Here is a 20328-nt window from a genome sequence, read left to right on the forward strand (position 1 = left end):
AACAGCAAGATTACTCTGTCTGAGGTTGGATTTGTGTGAAACTTAAATCAGCAGGCTGTAATTAAATGTGAAAATTATAGGCTTCACAGGTGGCCGTGAAACATTGCTGTTTTATGATAATTCTGCTTTTGAGCAGGTTTTAAGTCGTGCTTTAGGTGGGAAAACTGGAAAAGCTTCAGTAGGGTGGGAGCTTGGCTTGAAAGACATTCATCTCAATAATGATCTACTCAGCAGATTCTATGGTATGGAGCTACCTCCAGTGCTGAAAGCAATAAAGTCACATCAAGATCAGGTTGATCTGCACCTTCACCACTTTTTCCCTTACTTTTGCAACATGACTTAGAAGAGATTTGAGATTTTTTTTAATCTAAAATTTTAAATAAGTGTACACATTTAATTAGAAGTAATATCTGGTATCAAAGAGAACACAGAATAATGTGTGACAAATACAGCTCCTGCATTGCATTTTAGATTTATGGTTCTGGAAACTATCTATTTTTTATAATGCTTTGCTAACTATGCCAAGGAATTATCTCCATCATTCAAAATTCCATACTGTGTTGTGTATGATGAAACAGGGCTTCTATGAGCCAATTTTGTGTGGAGAAGTGTCAGCAGTGACTTCTTGACCACAGTGCTGATTTTTTTTTTCAAATTAATGCACATATGGTTTCTGAAAAGCTTAGCTAACTTATAATCCAGTGATCTATGCTCAGCAGGATTTGAACCCAGGTCATTAGTGTGGTGGCACTGTATCTTAATCAGTAGACCACAACCCAATGGATATCCATTGCCAATTCTTGATGTCATAGTTCCCTATATCTGTGCATATACGGACAAGTTATGCTGCATTATTGCAAATGTGGTGTCAGAATACTAGTTCTTCCTTTATTTTTCTTTTAAACTTCCCTCAAAATTGCAATTGCCAAAGATTTTTGGTTCAAATTTTTGGTTGCATTAAGGTTAAAGAAAAGTTCATGCTGAGTCTTCATGTGTCATTGATAGTAAGAGTGCACAAAAATCGTTGATACAAAGCATTCAATGATTTGTCTCTACATCACTTGAATAATGATATGTGAAGCTTGATTTCATATATCTAGATTTATTCTATCTGCTTCATTGGGAGTTGTTGTCCCCCAAAATGTACACCTAAGGTGCAAACGCTCAAAGCAGGGGCTGTCACCTATTCCCTACTCACTTTGTTTAAGCTCTCTCCTAGACAAGCTATGGGGGGTAGTCCCTAAAGATAAATGGAAAAGGAAAACTTGTTGGAACAACAAGTTCTAGGAGACTAAGGGCAAGGCAATTACTTCTCTAGACAACTTGATTTAAAGTTAATTGGCAAGTATGATTATTAGTGAGCAATGTGAGTGTTAAAGATAGATTTAATTAGATCAATGAGACACTTAAAATGATAAAGAGTGAGAGACCAATGCCTTAATAACAATGCTCAAAATATGAATTAAAGTACTTGCACAATAATAAACTATATCTCAAGTTATAAGATAAGCAATGCTGCAAGACAAGGTTAGTACAAGAGATCAAGAGATTAAAACAATTAGATATATGAGCAATAAGAGATAAGCTTGCAATATAAATAAGACTTGTACTTCAAGTAAAGATGATATTTAAGAGACAATAAACTTGAAAATGACAAGTACAACAATGTAAGACTTGCAAGTATGAAATGAGCTCACAATCCAATTTACAATAATCAATTGAAAATGCAAGATGAATGAATGCAAGATCTACCTATGTGTGATGCAAGATCTTGGTTAATTTTAATTATATGCCTATTCTAAGGTGAATATCTTTTTCTCAATTATCGAAGCAAATTTTAGAACAAGGTTGTTGGGAGAAGTGCTGGGGAAGGAGGCTAAGGCCTCATTAACAATACCTACCCAGGACTTCTACCAACCCAAGCTTCCATTCCTACAAGAGACTCGGCCACAAGAGACTGCAAGGTCACTCGTTTTAACCGTTGTTTAATGGTCAAGCTTCTCAAATTAAATAATGAAGAAGGTTGTCCTATCTTTCTATTGACCAAGCTTATGCTTGGAGGTAAATTTTGAGAATGCAAATTTAGATCTACGATGCAATTGTAAATGCTTCAATCAGATCCAATCACAACAAGATGCTTCAGTAAGGAAAAAGCCTAATCCACCTATAATCTGTGAAAATTTGGAGACGTAAATTTCTTTTGCAGCAACTGATTAAGTTTCTTCTATTTGTTAAATAACTGAACAAATTATTAAATAATGAATTCATACAGGTGGAGATTATTAAGAAAGTATGTGGAATGACCTGTTAAAGAGTTTTTAAACCCAATGTTTCGAACTTCTAAGTGAGTCCGTCATCATGGGAACGCCTAATGTTTTGAGAAGATTAATGAATTGGAGCTAATGATTTATATGTATATGTATTTAAGTGAGCTAATTTTTAATGAGAAATGACTTGCTCGGCTAAGTTAAATAATATTATAATTATTATGATATGTAAATATGTATATAATTTTTTTAATATTTAATACATTTCTTAAATATTTCATTTGAAAATTAATGGGAAAATTGTTATTTACTGTGTTCTATGGTAAATATCGAAACCAATACACTACAGCCTCCACTAATTAAATTATATGCGGAAACAACAACTAAGCAAGAAGAAATACACAACACACAATGGACACCATTGTTTTTGGACAAATGTCCGTGGAAAAACCCAATGCGGGAAAACGAGTGCAACAACTGAGGGTTTGTATTATTATGCAGTAGTTTTTGAATACAATGTTTGGATGCCTGACTGACTATCCAATACAGAGAATCTGACTGACAGAGAGATGAGAGAGATATACCTCACACTATCACTGGAGATCCAATAATGATCCAACCACTGAATGGCTAGCCCTTAGCTGCCTCTTCGTAGTTTCTGCGCAATCACTGCACTGTTCTGCGTCACAGCTGGTGGAGACTGTGTCACTCCTTTTGGTTGATCGATTTGCCTTTGTAACTTCAACTTTCTGCCCTTTCGTTCTCACACCCCGGCTTCTGGCTCCAGAACTCAACTCTTTAGCAATTTCGAATATCCTCTCAGGCTCTGTGTTGCCTTTGCGTGGCTCTACGCTGCCTAGCATGGCCTTTGTACTACCTCTTCTGGATCTCTCTTTGCCCTCTGCAATGTATCCTCGGATCAGGAAATCTTCCTTCGGAAACTATTCCTGCCCCTCACTGCAAGAAATCACCTCGATCTCACTCCAACAACTGCTGCAATGCTCTCTTGATAAATTCGATCTCGGATCTCTCACTCGATGTGTCTTGCAAATGCCCATCAAGCCTCTTCTTATAATCCTCTCGTTGATCAATCAACGACACAGATTAGATTCTAATCAATGGCTTAGATCATTTTGGGTTGATCCTCGTCTTCTTTTAGAAGTTTCACTTATTTTAATTTCCTAAGTTTAGACTTATGCACCCATTAAAAATAATTAATTATTTTAATAAAACTGTCTTCGGGTGGAATTTCCCAAAACTATTTTTGGGTATTCTGGAATACATGTGTCCTAGCCTGTGAAAATTTGGAAGACCTAGATTTCTATTGCAACAATTGATTAAGTTTCTTCTATTTGTTAAATAACTGAACAAATTATTTACTGTGTTCTATGGTAAATATCGAAACCAATACACTGCAGCGTCCACTAATTAAACTATATGCGGAAACAAGAACTGAGCAAGAAGTAATACACATCACATAATGGACATGGTTATTTTTGGACAAATGTCCTCGAAAAAACCAAATGCAGGAAAACTGGTGCAACAACTGAGAGTTTGTATTATTATGCAGTAGTTTAAGATTACAATCTTTGGATGCCTTACTAGTTATCTAATACAGAGAATCTGACTAGCAGAGAGATGAGTGAGATATACCTCACACTATCATTGGTGATCCAAGACTGATCCAACCACTCAATGGCTAGCCCCTAGCTTCGTCTGCGCAGTTTCTGCACAATCACTGCACTGCTCTGCTCTGCGTCACAGCTGGTGGAGACTGCGTCACTCTTGGTTGATCGATTTTCCTCTGGGACTTCGACTTCTGCCCTTCCGGTCTCACACCCGAATTCTGGCTCTAGAACTCAACTTTCCAGCAAATTTCGGATCTCCTCTAAGGCTCTTCACTGCCTTAGCGTGGTTCTACGCTGTCCAAGGTGGCTCTCTCTCTGCCTTCTCTGTAATGTATCCCCGGATCAGGAAACCTTCCTCCGGAAACTATCCTTGCCCCTCGTTGCAAGAAATCACCTCGATCTTACTCCGACAACTGCTGTGCTGCTCTCTTGAGAAATTCGATCTCTGATCTTTCACTTGATGTGTTTTCCAAATGCCCATCAAGCCTCTTCTTATAATCTCCTCGTTGAGTAATCAATGGTCCAAATTAGATTCTAATCAATGCCTCAAATCATTTTGGCTTGATCCTTGTCTTCTTTTAGAAGTTTCACCCCTAGTTCAATTAATACCCTTTAATTATTTTAATTTCCTAAGTTTAGACTTAGGCAACCATTACAAATAATTAATTATTTTAATAAAACTGTCTCCGGGTGGAATTTCCCAAAACGATTTTTGGGTATTCTGGAATACATGTGTCCTGGCCTCCGTGCAAATTTTGAGGCTTAGAGCACATTCGATGCTACTAGAAATCAACACTCCCTCTTAGCGAGGAATGTTCTCTAGTAATGCAACCTATTGAAGCATCACCCTGAATCTGTAACATCTCCTTCTGTGCTGTTGATATCTGACATCACTGCCCACCAACTAATGAGCAAATGTTGCATTTGTGCTACTGCTGGGCCTGCCACTTCCAACACTGCATCTGCACTGCAACCCTCACAAATGCTGCATCTGTGCTGTTGTTGGCCCTACCATTGCCAACATTGCATTTGCACTGCAATCCTCTCCAACTACTATTGTTGCTACAACAACAATGGAAAAACATCCAAAAATACTGAACAGGTGTTCAACATGATGCATCTGTTGCTGGAGTTCTGACTGCTGCTAGTCTCTGCGTTGACCCTTTGAAGACTCTATGTTGCTGCTAACTCTACACTGTGCCAACTGCACTACTGCCAACTCCGCTCTGCGTTGCTCAGTCAGTGGTGCTCCAAGCCACTGCTACTGTCACTCCTGCACTCTTTTGCGCCAACTAACACTGGTCCATTTTGATACTTCTGATATGGGCTCCCATAGCAAGGTATTGATCCAAGAGGTGGACTACTAAAGGATCCTGCCCATTTGTAGTTCTTTCGAACTATACTACTAGATCACCCCACCTCTCCCCTGGAGGTATATGGGCAATCATGGGAAACTCCTCCTCTTCGATCTTCGTGGTTGTTGCCCGTGAATCATGTTTCTCATCCTTGTCGTTCTTCTTGAGAGGACATTTTTTAGCGTAGTGACCAAATTCACCACATCGAAAACGTTTGATCTTTGATACGTCCTTTTGCCGCCTCCGCTGCTCTTGTTTCCCCTTTGATGCAAGGGTTGCATTCTCTTTCTCCTCCTTGGGCTTTGTCCCACTGCTGCTGCTGCTATCAAGTTTGCACTTGACTAAGTTTCACCTCACTTCTTCCTCCTGAAGAGCGGCCCACATCCCTTCCCAATCCAACAATTTCTCTTTGCCCAGGATACTCTAGACAAACACTTTCCATTCTTTCCAGACTGAGTTTAGGGCCAACCTCACCATCACGGTAGATTGAGGCGCTGGTCCTACAGTTGCCAACAAGTCTTAGACCTCTTGAAGCTTCGATAGGAACATATCAATGCGTTCCCCCTTCTGCAGCCTTGTGGATCTCATTTTCTCCTCCAAGTACATCTTTTGTTGCTTGAAATATCTCTGATATAACCTAGCCAAGGCATCCCAAATCTCTTTGGCTGTCCCTTCTTCAGCAATGTGACATACAACATGATCCTTCACTCCATCGAGGATCAATTGCTTGGCCTTCGCCATTTCAGCTTGTACTTCTTGAGTGGATCTGGATTTGCAGGTTCAACTACCACATTATCGATGTAGGCTTTCAAATTATGCTCATCCAGAATGTAGGAGATCCTAGCTTTCCAGATCACATAGTTGGATGCTCCGTCCAACTGATCTTGATCTCTCAGCCCATTAGCTGCCATCCCTGCCAACAAAAAAGTCGCACTGCCTCCTCTCTCCTCTTCATAGCTGCTTGGATGGCCTACACGCTCCCTGCTGGAGTTAGTAGATCTGCTCCTCTCTACTGCTGCTCAGGGATTGAAAATTTGAATTCCCTGGCTAAGAATTCTCTGAGGAAGAAATTCCCTGAAAAGTGTCTCCTTCCTTCTTGTGACGTTTTTCTGCCCTAGCAACTGTTGTAGAAAACTGTGTCTCACCTGAAGACTGCTCTGCGTTGCTCCCTCTATCGCTGAAAAATATCGATGTGGAAATCTTACCTCTTTGTTAACTCACTCGGACAGAGATTTTCCTTGTGAATCTTGCCCTTCGGTCCTGGACTGCGCAATCCCTCTAGGGATTTGATTTGCTGCCTATGCAGCACTTCGATCTCCCTCCTCTTCAATGCTCGGCTCTTCTGGTCTACTCTCTTGCTTCACCCGTGCTCTGATACCATGTGGAAATTTGGAAGACCCAAATTTCTACTGCAACAATGATTAAGTTTCTTCTATTTGTTAAATAACTGAACAAATTATTTACTGTGTTCTACGGTAAATATCGAAACCAATAGACTACAACCTCCACTAATTAAATTATATGCGGAAACAAGAAATGAGCAGGAAGAAATCCACAACACACAATGGACACTGTTATTTTTGGACAAATGTCCTCGAAAAAACCCAATGCGGGAAAATCTGTGCAGCAGCTAAGGGTTTTTATTATTATGTAGTAGTTTTTAATACAATCTTTGGATATCTTATTGGCTATCCAATACAAAGAATCTGACTGGCAGAGAGATGCGTGAGATATACCTCACACTATCACTGGTGATCCAAAATTGATCCAGCCACTGAATGGCTAGACCCTAGCTGCCTTTGCACAATTTCTGTGCAATCACTACGCTGCTCTGTGTCACAGCTGGTGGAGACTGCGTCACTCCTGGTTGATCGATTTGCGTTTGGAACTTCGACTTCTGCCTTTTTGGTCTCACACCCTGGCTTCTGGTTCTAGAACTCGACTTTCCAACAAATTTCGGATCTCCTCTAAGGCTCTGCACTACCTCAACATGGCTCTATGCTGCCCAATGTGGCTCTGCGCTGCCTCTTATGGATCTCTCTCTGCCTTCTTTGCAATGTATCCTCAGATCAGTAAACCTTCCTTCGGAAACTATCCCTCCCCCTCACTGCAAGAAATCACCTCGATCTTACATCAGCAACTGTTGCGCTGCTCTCTTGAGATTTTTGATCTCTGATCTCTCACTCAATGTGTTTTCCAAATGCCCATCAAGCCTCTTCTTATAATCTCCTCGTTGATTAATCAATGACCTAGATTAGATTCTAATCAATGGCTCAGATCATTTTGGCTTGATCCTCGTCTTCTTTTGGAAGTTTCTACCCTAGTTCAATTAATACCCTTTAATTATTTTAATTTCCTAAGTTTAGACTTAGGCACCCATTAAAAAGAATTAATTATTTTAATAAAACTGTCTCCAGGTGGAATTTCCCAAAACGATTTCTAGGTATTCTGGAATACATGTGTCCTAGCCTTCCTGCAAATTTTGAGACTTATAGCACGTTCGATGCTACCAAAAATCAAGTTAATCAACATAGCCTCCCTGCAAATTTTGAGGCTAAGAGCACATCCGATGCTCCAGAAATCAACACTCCCTCTAAGCGAGGAATGTGCTCTAGTAATGCAACCTGTTGAAGCATCACCCTGAATCTGTAACATCTCCCTCTATGCCGCTGATGTCTGATATCTCTGCCCAACAACTACTGCGCAAATGCTGCATTTGTGCTGCTACTGGCCTTGCCATTGACAACCCTGCATTTGCACAACAACCCTTGCAAACGCTGCATCTGTGTTGCTGTTTTGGCCCTGTCACTGCCAACACTGCATCTGCACTGCAATCCCCTCCAAGTGTTGCTGCTGCTACAACAACAACGGAAAATCATCCAAAATATTGAACCAAAGGCATTCAGCATGATGCATCTGTTGTTGGAGTTCTGACTGCTGCTAGTCTTTGCGCTGACCCTCTGAAGTCTCTACATAGTTGTTGACTCTGCATGATTCCAACTGCACTATAGCCAACTCTGCTCTGCGCTTCTCAGTCTCTGGCGCTCCTAGCCATTGCAACTGTCACTCCGACACTCCTCTGCACCAACTAACACTGGTCCATCTTGCTACTTCTAATATGGGCTTTCGTAGCAAGGTATTGATCTAAGAGGTGGACTCCTCAAGGATCCTGCCCATTTGCAATTCTTTCGAACTATAGTACTAGATCACCCCACTTATCCCTTGGAGGTACATGGGCAATCATGGCAAACTCCTCCTCCTCGATCCTTGTATTTACAGCCTGCGAATCATGTTTCTTGTCCTTGTCCTTATGCTTGAGAGGACATTGCGTAGTGTTTTGACCAAATTCACCACACCGGAAACATTTGATCTTCGAGACGTCCTTCTTTCGCCTCCGCTGCTCCTGCTGCCCCTTTGATGCAAGGGATGCATTCTCTTCCTCCTCCTTGGGCTTCGTCCTGTTGCTGTTGCTGCTATCAAGTTTGCACTTGACCAAGTCTCATCTCATCTCTTCCTGCTGAAGAGCGGCCCACATCCCTTCCCTATTGCGTAATTTCTCTCTGCCCAGGATGCTCTAGACAAATACTTTCCATTCTTCTGAGACTTGAGTTTAGGGCCAACCTCACCATCTCTGTAGGCTGAGGTGATGATTGTACAACGACCAACTGATCTTGGACTTCCTGAAGCTTCGATAGGAACAGATCAATGCGCTCCCCCTTTTGCATCCTTGCGGATCTCAGTTTCTCCTCCAAGTACATCTTCCGCTGCTCGAAAGATCCCTGTTACAACGTAGCCAAGGCATCCCACATCTCCTTGGCAGTGACTTTGTCAACAATGTGACATACAACATGATCCTTGACTCCATCGAGGATCAATTGCTTGGTGGATTTGAATCTGCAGGTTCAGCTACAACATTATCGACGTAGGCTTTGAGATTATGCTCATCTAAAAGGCAGGAGATCCTAGCCTTCCATATCACATAGTTGGATGGTCCATCCAACCGATCTTGATGTCTCATCCCATTAGCTGCCATCTCTGCCAAAAAAATGTCGAACTGCCTCCTCTCTCCTCTATGCAGTTGCTAGCTTGCTCTACGCATTCCCTGCTGGAGTAAGTAGATCTGCACCCGACTATTGTTGCTCTACAGGAGAAATCGAATTCCCTGGCTAGGAATTCTTTGAGGAAGAAATTCCCTCAAAAGTGTCTCCTTCCTTCTTTTGATGTTTTTATGCCCCAAAAATGCTGCAGAAAACTGTGTCTCACCTGAAAAATCTCTGTGCTGCTCCCTCTACTGCTGGCAAATCTCGATATGGAAATATTACCTCTCTGTCAACTCACTCAGAGAGAGATCTTCCTTGAGAATCTTGCCCTCTTGGCCTGAACTGTGCAATCCCTTTGGGGATTCGATCTACTGCCATGCAACACTTCGATCTCTCTCCTTCTCTTCAACGCTAGGCTCTTCTGGTCTGCTCTCTTGCTTCACCTGCACTCTGATACCATGTGAAAATTTGGAGACCCAAATTTCTACTGCAACAACTGATTAAGTTTCTTCTATTTGTTAAATAACTGAACAAGTTATTTACTGTGTTCTACGGTAAATATCAAAACCAATACACTGCAGCCTTCACTAATTAAATTATATGCGGAAACAAGAACTGAGCAAGAAGAAATACACAACACACAATGGACACCGTTGTTTTTGGACAAATGTCCTTGGAAAAACTCAATGCGGGAAAACCAGTGCAACAACTGATGGTTTGTATTATTATGCAGTAGTTTTTGAATACAATTGTTGGATGCCTGACTAGCTATCCAATACAGAGAATCTGACTAACAGAGAGGTGAGTGAGATATATGTTGATTTTTGGTAGCATCGGATGTGCTCTAGCTCCGAAATTTTGTGGAGGAGCTAGAATACATAAGATCTCCAAGATCCAGAAATCGTTTGGAGAAATTCCACCCAGATTGTGAGTTATTAAAATAATTAATATTTTTAATGGGGTTCCTAAGTCTAAACTTAGGAAAATAAAAATATTAATGGGTATTAATAAAACTATGGGTGAGGAGATTCTAAGAGACGAGGATCAAGTCTGTTTTAATCTTATCTGTTGATTAGGGACTTAATCTCGGCCGTTGATTCAACAAGAGGAAAAGTATAAGAGGAGGCTTGAGGGTCAGTTGGAGATACACCAAGTGATCAGTCAGTTTGATTTTTCTGGGGCGAGGTTTGCTGAGAAAATCGAATAGGTGATATGAGTTGCAGTGAGAGGGTAAGAAGTAGAGATTTGGATCGGAAAGGAGTTTTGAGCCAAAGAGTACCAGGCAGAGAGGCAACAGTAGCATTAGAGAGGTAGTGCAGAGGCCTACGCAGCCCAGGAAGGGGCTCACGCAGTGCTGACGCAGGCCAAGAGGGTCTCTTGCAGTGGCAGTGCAGGATATTTGTCAGAAGTTCGAGATTTTGCTGGAGAAGCGAGGTTCTGAGTCAGTAGAGCTGAACATTAGTGTTCCTCTCGCAAATAGATTTAGCAGAAGGGGTGACGCAGTCTCCTAGAGGCAAGACGTTAGCCCAAGCAGTGATTGCACTGGGATTTCGCAGTGTTTGTCGGAGTCAGGCCACTCAGTGGATCAGTTGTGACTTGAAATACGAGGTAAACCCTCGTATGTATTTCTTGTTGTTGTGATTTCTCTGAAAGGTTAGCCAGTGTGAGAGGCAACCTGTTGTACTCAGGTTCTGCTTGCTTAATAATACAAACCCTTATCCGCTGCATCGGTTTTCCCGCATTGGGTTTTTCCAGGGACATGTTGTCGAAAAATAACGGTGTCCGTTGTGTGTTTGTCTCATCTATTGTTTCAGTTTATGATTTGTATGTCTTCTATAATAATGTTTACATCACTATTTATCTAATTAAATAACTTGTTGAATGAAATAACAAGTAGGAGATGTTAAATCAGTAATTGCAGTAGGATTTTTGTTTCTAAAGATTCAAAAATTTTCACATGGTATCAGAGCATTGTAGATCATAGGACACTGAAGCCATCAGCGGGGAGATCCAACAAAACTGCTGCAGAGAAGCAACTGTCCGGAGTGGCAGTGCTGTTTCAGAGATAGAGGAGCAGCTAAAGGAGAGACGCAGAGCCTCACGCAGTGCCTGCGTTAGCATTTTGAGCCAGTGGGGGGCGACGCAGTACCCGAGAGGAGCTGACGCAGTCATTGCATCAGCTCTCTAGGTCAGCGCAGAGCGGGAGAGGCTTAGGTCAGTCAGTTGCCAGGGCAGGAGAAGCAGTGCAGATTCGAAATGTGGTGCTGGTGGGATGTTGTTGCTGTTGGTGCAGAATAGTGTCTGAGTAGACAAAGCCGAGGTAGAGGGACTCACTACCTTAGCAGATTTCTTGCCAAAGAAATCTAGATCCGGGTTGCTAAGCAGCAGCAAAGGAGGATTGGAGAGGAATGATTCGACATTTGGCGGGAGGATTTCCATGAAGGAAATTAGGACTCAGAGGGAGTCTGGAAAGAACTTGTTCCTTAGAGGATTTCTAGCGCCAAATAAATCCAGATCCGAGTCTTGCTAGGGCAGCAGTAAGAGAGGGAGAAGAGAACCTGTTCTACACTTGTTTGAGCAGAGATGGCAGTCAATGGACTGAGGGATCAAGACAGATTGGATGGAGCATCCAACTTTGTCATCTGGAAGGCCAAGATCCTGGTAGTCTTGGACAAGAATCGCATCAAGAATTATGCCTTGAAAGTGGTGGATGTACCATTCGATGTTGATCCTCTCAAGAAATACGAGGAGGCTCAAGCAAAGGCGAAGTGCATGATCCTAGATAGGGTCAAGGATCATGTGATCCCACATATTGTTGAAAAGGAAACAAGGGAAATGTGGGAGGCCTTGACTACCTTGTATGAGGGAACTTTCATCTAATGGAAGATGTTGCTTGAGAAGCAGCTGAGACAGTATCATATGCAGAAAGGAGAAGAAATTGATCCCTTCCTTCTCAGGCTGCAAGGGATTCAAGACCAGCTGACTTTCGTGGGGTGTACACCAGATCCTGAGTTCATGGTCAGGACTGCCCTGAATGCAGTCACTGAAGACTGGAATACCTCTGTCTAGAGAACCTTGGGCAAGGTTTCTCTCCCTAGTTGGGAGGAGATGTGGTCAACTCTTCAAGAGGAAGAGATCAGGCGGTTAACCAAGGCAGGAAGTAGCAGTAAAAGAGTTAAAGTCAAGAAGGAGAAAGAGGAGGATGCAACTCTCTCATCAGCGGGACAACTAGGGCAACATAAGAGGAAAAAGAAAGACATAACCAAAGTCAGATGCTTCAGGTGTGGGGAACTAGGACATTTCGCCACTCAGTGCCCTCGGAAGAGGGGCAAGGAAGTGAAGTTTGACTCAAAGGCTGCTCCAGCAAAAGCTGACAAGGATGATGACGACAAGGATTGTGCCATGAGTGCTCATGCACCTCTGGAGAGGAGGTGGGGTGACATGGAAATGTAGTCGGGAGGACTACATAGGGGTAAGATCCTTGAGGTTCCCAAATTCTTGGATCACATACGACTAGGGAGCCCTTAAAGATAGTAGTAGAATGACGGGAGTCAGTTGGTGCGAGGAATGATGGAGCAACAATGGCAGAGCTAGAGTGCCAGAGTCTGAAGCAGCGCAGTGGAGGTTGCAGCAGTGCGAGAGGCACAAAGCAGATTGCAGCAGCGCAATAGCAGCAGAGGGTCAGCACAGATTAGCAATATAGGTAGCTTCAACATCACAGGGTATCCAAATTGACTAGCATGTCAGCTTTGGGTGACTATTCAGTTGCTTACTTCCCAACAACTGAGTTGCAGTGCAACAGTTAGCAGTGGCAGTGTTATGGGCAGCTTGATGCAACATTTTGAGAGGGAGCTGTAGTACAAATGTAGCAGTGACAATGGTAGTGTCATGGGCAGCAGTACAGGATGCAACAGTGCAATGGGTGAAGGACAGTAGGCCAAGCATCTGCAGCACAAAGGACCGATGTTGTGGATCAGTGTGACGCTTCTATTGGGAAGTATTGCTAGATCACATTCTTCACTAAGAAGGTGTATTGATTTTGGGTAGCATCGGATGTGCTCTAGCTCCGAAATTTTGTGGAAGAGCTAGAATACATAAGATCTCCAAGACCTAGAAATCTGTTGAAGTTTCTAAGTTTACTTAGTTAGAAACCCTCCATGCACTTTATCTGATTTATTCCTACCTACTTGTTATTTTCCTTAACAAGTTATTTACAATGTAAATACTGAAAATAAACACTAGTGCATGCTCAACATATTACAGATCAACAACTAAAAGAAACAGAAACAAACACACCATATGACACCATTATTTTTGGACTAATGTCCTCGGAAAAACCCAATGTGGGAAAACCGATGCAGCTATCTAAGGGTTTTCTTATTAAGCAATATCAGAGTACAATCTGGGTGCTGAAACTGGCCTACCCAATAGAGAATTTCCTTGGCAATAATACCTCTCAGTTTCTGACAAATCTCTTGGTTGAAAACTCGGATAATCCTTCTGGCAGCTACTCAGCATCAATCTGCCCCATAAACCCTAGCGTTAGCCTCTCTCTGGACTGCGTCAGCCCCTCTCTGCCTCACGCTGGCCCTACGTCACCTCGGATGGGTTTGCGTCAGCCCTGGGAGGCCCTGCGTCAGCCCTCTGGCCCTCTGCATCAGCAACGTTGGCCTCTCTAAGGCTTTGTGCAGCTCCCTCCTACCTCTGCGTGGCCCTGCGTGAGCCCTGGCTGGGTTTGCATCATTCTCCTTGGCTACTGTGTTGCTCTCCCGACACTATCTCTGCCTCTTTGTCTCTCTGTACTCAAATGCCCCTCAGCCGCATCTCCCGATCACTAATTCTATCTCTCTTAGCAAACCCCGCTCTAGAGAATAGAATCACTGATCACACTGGTGTATTCTCCAAGTGACCCTCAAGCCTCTTGTAATTTTCCTGTTGACATATTAACGACCGAAATTAAGTCCCTAATCAACAGCTAAGATTAGATCTGGCTTGATCCTTGTCTTTTGGACCATTCTAACACAATTTCATATTAATACACATTAATATTTTATTTTCCCTAAGTTTAGACTTAGGGACTCCATTAAAAACATTAATTATTTTAATATTTCCTAAACTATTTAGAATCTGCCCAAACCCTTTCTGGGTATTGGAGATCTCATGTGCCCCAAACTCTCCACCAAATTTCGTGGCTAGAGCACATCTGATGCTACCCCAAATCAACACTCCCTCTTAGCGAGGACTGTGCTCTAGCAATACTCCTCACTGAGTATTACTCTGATCATCCGGCATCGGTACCTGTGCTGATGCTAGGCCTTCCTGCCCAACATCCTCTGCATTGCTGCATCCTGTATTGCTGCCCATGGTTCTGCCACTGCCATTGCTGCATCTGTACAACAACTCCCTCTGCATCCGTGCTGCTGCTGGTCCTTTCTCCCAGCACTGCATCTGCATTGCACCTCCTCTCATCATGTTGCATCGTGCTGCCCACTGCTGCACTGCAACTCAGTTACTGAGAAGTAAGTAACTGATCTCCCAATTTGACCTCCTTGTTGGGCTAGAGACCCTCCTAATGCTGAAGCTCCCTCTGCCGCTGACAAGTGCTCCCTCTCTGACCTCTGCGCTACTGCAACAACTCCTTGCATCTTGCACCGTTGCACCCCTCTCTGTGCCATCTTGCACTGGTGTAACACTCCCGTGCCTCTCGCATTTCTGCAGCTTGCTAGCCTCGCGTTGTATTGGGACTCCTGCACTGTAGCTGTCTCTGCAGCTCTATCTGCATCCATCTCTACCCGGCTCAGCTAGCCCTGCTACTCCTCTTCGGGGCTCCTGTAGCAAGGTCTAATCCAAGAGGTTGGGTGCCTTGAGGATCCTGCCCCTCATCGCCTGTAGTCCGCCTGACTATAGCTTGATGTCTCCCCATTTCTTCTCAAGTGGCGCATGTGCACTCATGGCACAATCATCGTCTGTCAAAACTTCCTTCTCTGCCCGTGCTGGCGCTGCCTTAGTCTCGAAAGATTCTCCCTTACTCTTCTTCCTTGGACATTGGGTCGCATAATGACCTAGCTCCCCATAGTGGAAGCACTTGATCTTGGAGAGATATTTCTTCTTCCACTTCTCTTGTTTTCCCTCAGATGTTAGGGCCACATCTTCCTCCTCCTGCTTGACTTTGATCCCCTTGTTGCTGCTACCCGTCTTTGATTGCCGTCTGATCTCTTCTTGGCGTAGAGCTGCCCACATCTCGTCCCAAGGTGGGAGAGTCCCTCTACCCAGTATACTCTGGACAAATACGTCCTAGTCTTCTGAGACTGCATTCAGGGCTGTCCTCACCATCAACTCCTTATCTGGTGTCACCTCTATAACAGTCAACTGATCTTAGATCTCATTCAGTCCTTTGAGGAAGGTGTTAATCCGGTTCTCCCTTTTTCATTTGATACGACCTCAACTGGTTCGCAAGCAGCATTCTTCTCTGCACAGAAGTATGCTGGTACAACTTCTTGAGAGCCTCCCACATCTCAAATGTCATTTCTTTCTCGGCTATGTGTGGTACTATATGATCCTTGACCCCGTCAAGGATGATGCTCTTGGCCCTCGCCATTGCTTTCTCGTACTTGTCATTATCATTGGGGTCGACTCGGATAGCTATTACCTTCAAGGAAAAGTTCTTGACACGATTCCTGTCAAGTACGGATAAGATTTTGGCCTTCCAAACCAGGAAGTTTGACGCTTCGTCCAGTCTATCCTGGTCTCTTACTCTGTGTAGTGCCATGATGCTCCTCTACTTCCCTCCTGGAAGTTCTTTGTTTGACTCCTCTGAGTCTCTACTTCTCGTCTGGAATTTCTCTTCTGGACTCCCTCTGAGTCCTGATTTCCCTCCTGGAAATCCTTCCGCCGCTGTCGAGATGCCCCCTACTCTGATTGTCTTGTGCAACTGCACCACTGATCTGGGTTCCTCGGCTAAAAACCCTCCGTAGCAACTCCTTTGGCCTTGCTTTGTCAGGTACTATTCTGACTACAGTACCTCACGAGCTCCACTCTGCAATATTCCCGCAACATTCTAAACCCCAGCAACTTGAAGGTGGGAGCTCCTAGGCTCTGTGTAATCCCGGCACCAGCAACCTGGCCTCCTTCGCCAACTGCGTCAGCCTTCCCAGCTACTGCGTGAGGCTCGCTTTGCCTCCTTAACTTCTGCGTTGCCTCTTCTCAGCTCACCCTTCATGACGCAGGCACTGCGTCGCCCTTCCCTTGTTGCTGCTCTGCTAGAAACAACTTTTGTCACCTTGGGATCGCTGTTTTCTGCTGTTATTGCTCCGCTCGGCTGATGTCTTTAGTCCTCCTGTGATCTGCAATCACCCTTTGATACCATGTTGAAGTTTCTAAGTTTACTTAGTTAGAAACCCTCCATGCACTTTATTTAATTTATTCCTACCTAGTTATTTTCCTTAACAAGTTATTTACAATGTAAATACAGAAAATAAACACTAGTGGATGCTCAACATATTACAGATCAACAACTAAAAGAAACAGAAACAAACACACCATATGACACCATTATTTTTGGACTAATGTCCACGGAAAAACCCAATGTGGGAAAGTTGGTGTATCTATCTGAGGGTTTTCTTATTAAGCAATATCAGAGTACAATCTGGGTGTCGAAACTGGCCTACCCAACAAAGAATTTCCTTGGCAGCAATACCTCTCAGTTTTTGACAAATCTCTTGGCTGAAACCCTGGATAATCCTTCCGGCAGCTACTCAGCACCAATCTGCCCCAGAAACCCCAGCGTCAGCCTCTCTCTGGACTGCTTCAGCCCCTCTCTACCTATGCTGGCTCTGCGTTACCTTGGATGGGTCTGCGTCAGCCCTCTGGCCCTCTGCGTCAACAACGCTGGCTTCTCTGAGGCGTTGTGCAGCTCTTGGTTGCGTCTGCGTGTAATATTCCTAATTAGCTATGGCTAATTGGAATATTCGATTTTGTTCAATTTTTGCCTTCTATAGTTATTTGTAAATAAAAAGTGAGGAAGGGGGAACATAACTCACTTTAGAATAAAAAGTCACTTCCTAGGTAGCACAACGTTGTGACTTAAAGGGGAGCCAAGGGGGCCAAAGGGGGACGCAGAAATGGAGCCCACACAGACACATGGAGGAACTGCGCAGGAGGAAAAGAACACGTGGCAAGAAGGGAATCACACAGGAGGAGGTGAGCCTAGGGATTGTGAGAGGCAGAGGCTATAAAATAGATAGGAGCCCCCTCATTTTGGATCATTCAGTTATGTGCATTTTGAGCTAGTCGTTTCGACTTCTGAGCACGCTGGCTGTTTAGCTAGTCTGCAGCACTGTTTAGTGCATCGAGTGTCTCCGTTTGGAGATCTCACCCTTAGTCCCGAGGGACTTCGAGTGCCTGCTCGGGCAAGGTATTTCCATCGGTATTTCAGCAGTAGTTTATTTATCATTTCAGCAACAGTTTCATCAACTTTTTGGAGGACTACGCAACACTTGGAGAGGGAAGTAGTTCTTTTTGGTTGCAGTGCTGGATTGGGGGTTTGGCAGGTGGATTTATGCCAAGAGATTGAGTAGGGGTCCAACTCTTGTCTCATTGGAGGATTTTTGGCAGGGTTTCAGGCAGTGTTATAGGCAGAGTTTAGAGGGGTTTCCTTCAATGGCAGCGCAAAACATTGAGGAACTGCGCAGGACTCCAAGGGGGTGTTTTTCAGGGGTCGGCCATTCCAGGAAAGCTTTCTAGGTTTCTTGAGTAGAGCCCGAATCCAGAGTTTCAGCCTTTTCCGAGGAGGGGAGCAGCCCCAAATCATCACTTGTTTCCTAGCAGCAGCAGTAGCATCCACGCAGAGAGGCCATTCTTGTCATTCTGAGAGTATTTTTTCACTTGCCTTGTGCAAGTCAAGGTGCCATCTGTCTGATCACCTCTTGTACTCATTTTATTGCTTAGTATAATAAAATTGCTTAGCATTTTCTCGTTGCATTTCTTGTGTATCTGCTTATATTTCTGGTTTACATTATTATATGTTGTTCCATTGTTATTTTATCACTTCTGGGTTATTATATCATTTGCACATATTTGGTTGGGAGTTTTGCTGGGGTTTGAGGAATATTCCGGGTTAGGGATATTACAGTGGTATCAGAGCATAGATCTGGCTTAGCCTGTGGAGCTAGCAATCTATGAAACCAGGGGAAAAACCCTACATTTGTTACAGAGAAAGGAGGTACAGAGACACTGGACGTAGGTTGGAGAATACCTGCGGGGAGGGAGACTGTGTTCTTGTGGTGGACGCAGAACAGGAGGAGCCTGTGGCAGATGCAGAACAGAGAGAGCCAGTAGTGGACACAGAACAGATGGTCGACGAGGATGGGAAGAGATTTGCGGATATGCTCCTCAAATCAGTGCAGGATCTGTCGAGGCAGATTGAGGTGATGGGGCAGAGATTCACGGCAGTAGAGGCCAGACAGCGTGAGAGCCCATGAGTTTTTCAGATTGGTGAGGGATTAGGTGCATCCCATCACTTGCCAGAGCAGCGTGATATTGCGCAGCAGGTGGCCTCACATGCCCCTACACGCTCTACCATGCCCACTTTCTTAGGAGCAGACACGGGGGCCATAGCCTAGCAGGAGGTAGAGCCCGGACATATGGGCGATTATTTTGCAGAGTACCAGGCCTATGGGCAGGGGTTCAGGGAAGCCCTCTCATTCAGAGATTATTTTAGTTCCAGCGGGATAGCAAACCCTGCGACCATCACAGAGGATACCGACATTACTATGATGGCGATACCCACCATGCAGCGAGTAGATTCCACTTGCCTACGTTTGATGGCTCATCAAACAGTTCGACAAAGTCTTGGGTGGAGAAGCTGGACATTTATTTCCAGCTTAACCAGATGTCGGAGGCAGAGGCCATCAAGGTGGCAACATTGCATTTGGATGGCGAGGCAAATGGATTGGTGGTTTCATGGGATGGTTACACTGGGGCACTCCACAGTGACGACCTATGCTGAGTTTACCAGGAGACTGATGGAGCGATTTGATCGGAGGGATCCAGAGCAGCATTTTTTTGAGTTGATGAGGCTCAAGTAGACAGGGAGCCCAGAGACCTACATTGCAGATTTCTTGAGGGTCTCCGTAATGGTGCCAGACCTATCCACACACGGAGGGTCTATATGTATGTTGAGGAGTTAGTAGAGCCACTTTGGGGTTTAGTCCGATCCACTAGACTGGCCACACTCCAGGACACTATCAGCAGGACCCGGGACTTATAGGATGTCTTACCCAGGACCCGGACACCTTACCCCCAGAGACAGACTTTTCAGTCTAAGGGGAAGGATGTGAGGATTCCTCCTCCAAAGGGGAATCCAGGACGAGTACAGCTTGACGACGATGCCAGGCGGGAGCTGAAGAAGAAGCGGTTGTGCTTCACCTGTCAGGAGCCATGGGCACCAGGACATAGATGTGCTGCTGGCAAAGCACATTTTATTGAGGTCTTCTCCGAGAGCAGTGGAGAAGAGGATGACAAGGAGGATGTGGAGGCAGGAGATAGCCATACCATACAGGGACCTTTGCCACCTCCACCAGCAGCAGCAGGTGGTGCATCTTTTGCACCCACCGGAGGGGCCCTTGCAGCATTGCGGGGAGTTCCCAAGTATCTGACGCTACGCGTACGAGGGACAGTACGTGGCCAGCGTGTATCAGTTTTGGTTGACAGTGGGGCAACCCACAACTTCATCAATGCACAGATGGTTGAGCGGAGAGGTATTCAGACAAAGAGCTTCGATGGGTTTTCAGTATTGGTCCCAGGAGATCAGACCATGACGTGTGCTCGTTATGTTCCGGAGCTTTCGGTGACGATGGGCACCTACACATTGACTGACCACTTTTTCGTGGTCGATATTCCAGACACCAACATGATACTGGGTGTCCAGTGTCTTATTACCCTAGGGAAGGTCACGACGGATTGGAAGACCCTAGAGATTGAGTGGGATGATGAGAAGACCGGGATGCATGAGAAGATACGGTGACAGCACACATATCCG

The 20328-nt window shown here is 44.3% G+C and overlaps 1 protein-coding gene across 1 annotated transcript in view; it reads left to right on the top strand.

Annotated features, from left to right (window-relative positions):
* LOC149177446 (gamma-glutamyl peptidase 5-like) overlaps nt 1–20328 on the top strand; it is a 411652-nt gene that overhangs the window by 180874 nt on the left and 210450 nt on the right. The window contains exon 2 of the mRNA XM_089423411.1: nt 137–292. Within this exon, the coding sequence (XP_089279537.1) occupies nt 137–292 (156 nt within the window). The remainder of the gene's footprint in view (nt 1–136; nt 293–20328) is intronic.

Source organism: Pinus tabuliformis, chromosome 4_1 (assembly GCF_031772625.1).
Source record: "Pinus tabuliformis cultivar Carrire ecotype Pingquan chromosome 4_1, CPIR1, whole genome shotgun sequence".
In the NCBI taxonomy this organism is placed as follows: Eukaryota; Viridiplantae; Streptophyta; class Pinopsida; order Pinales; family Pinaceae; genus Pinus; species Pinus tabuliformis.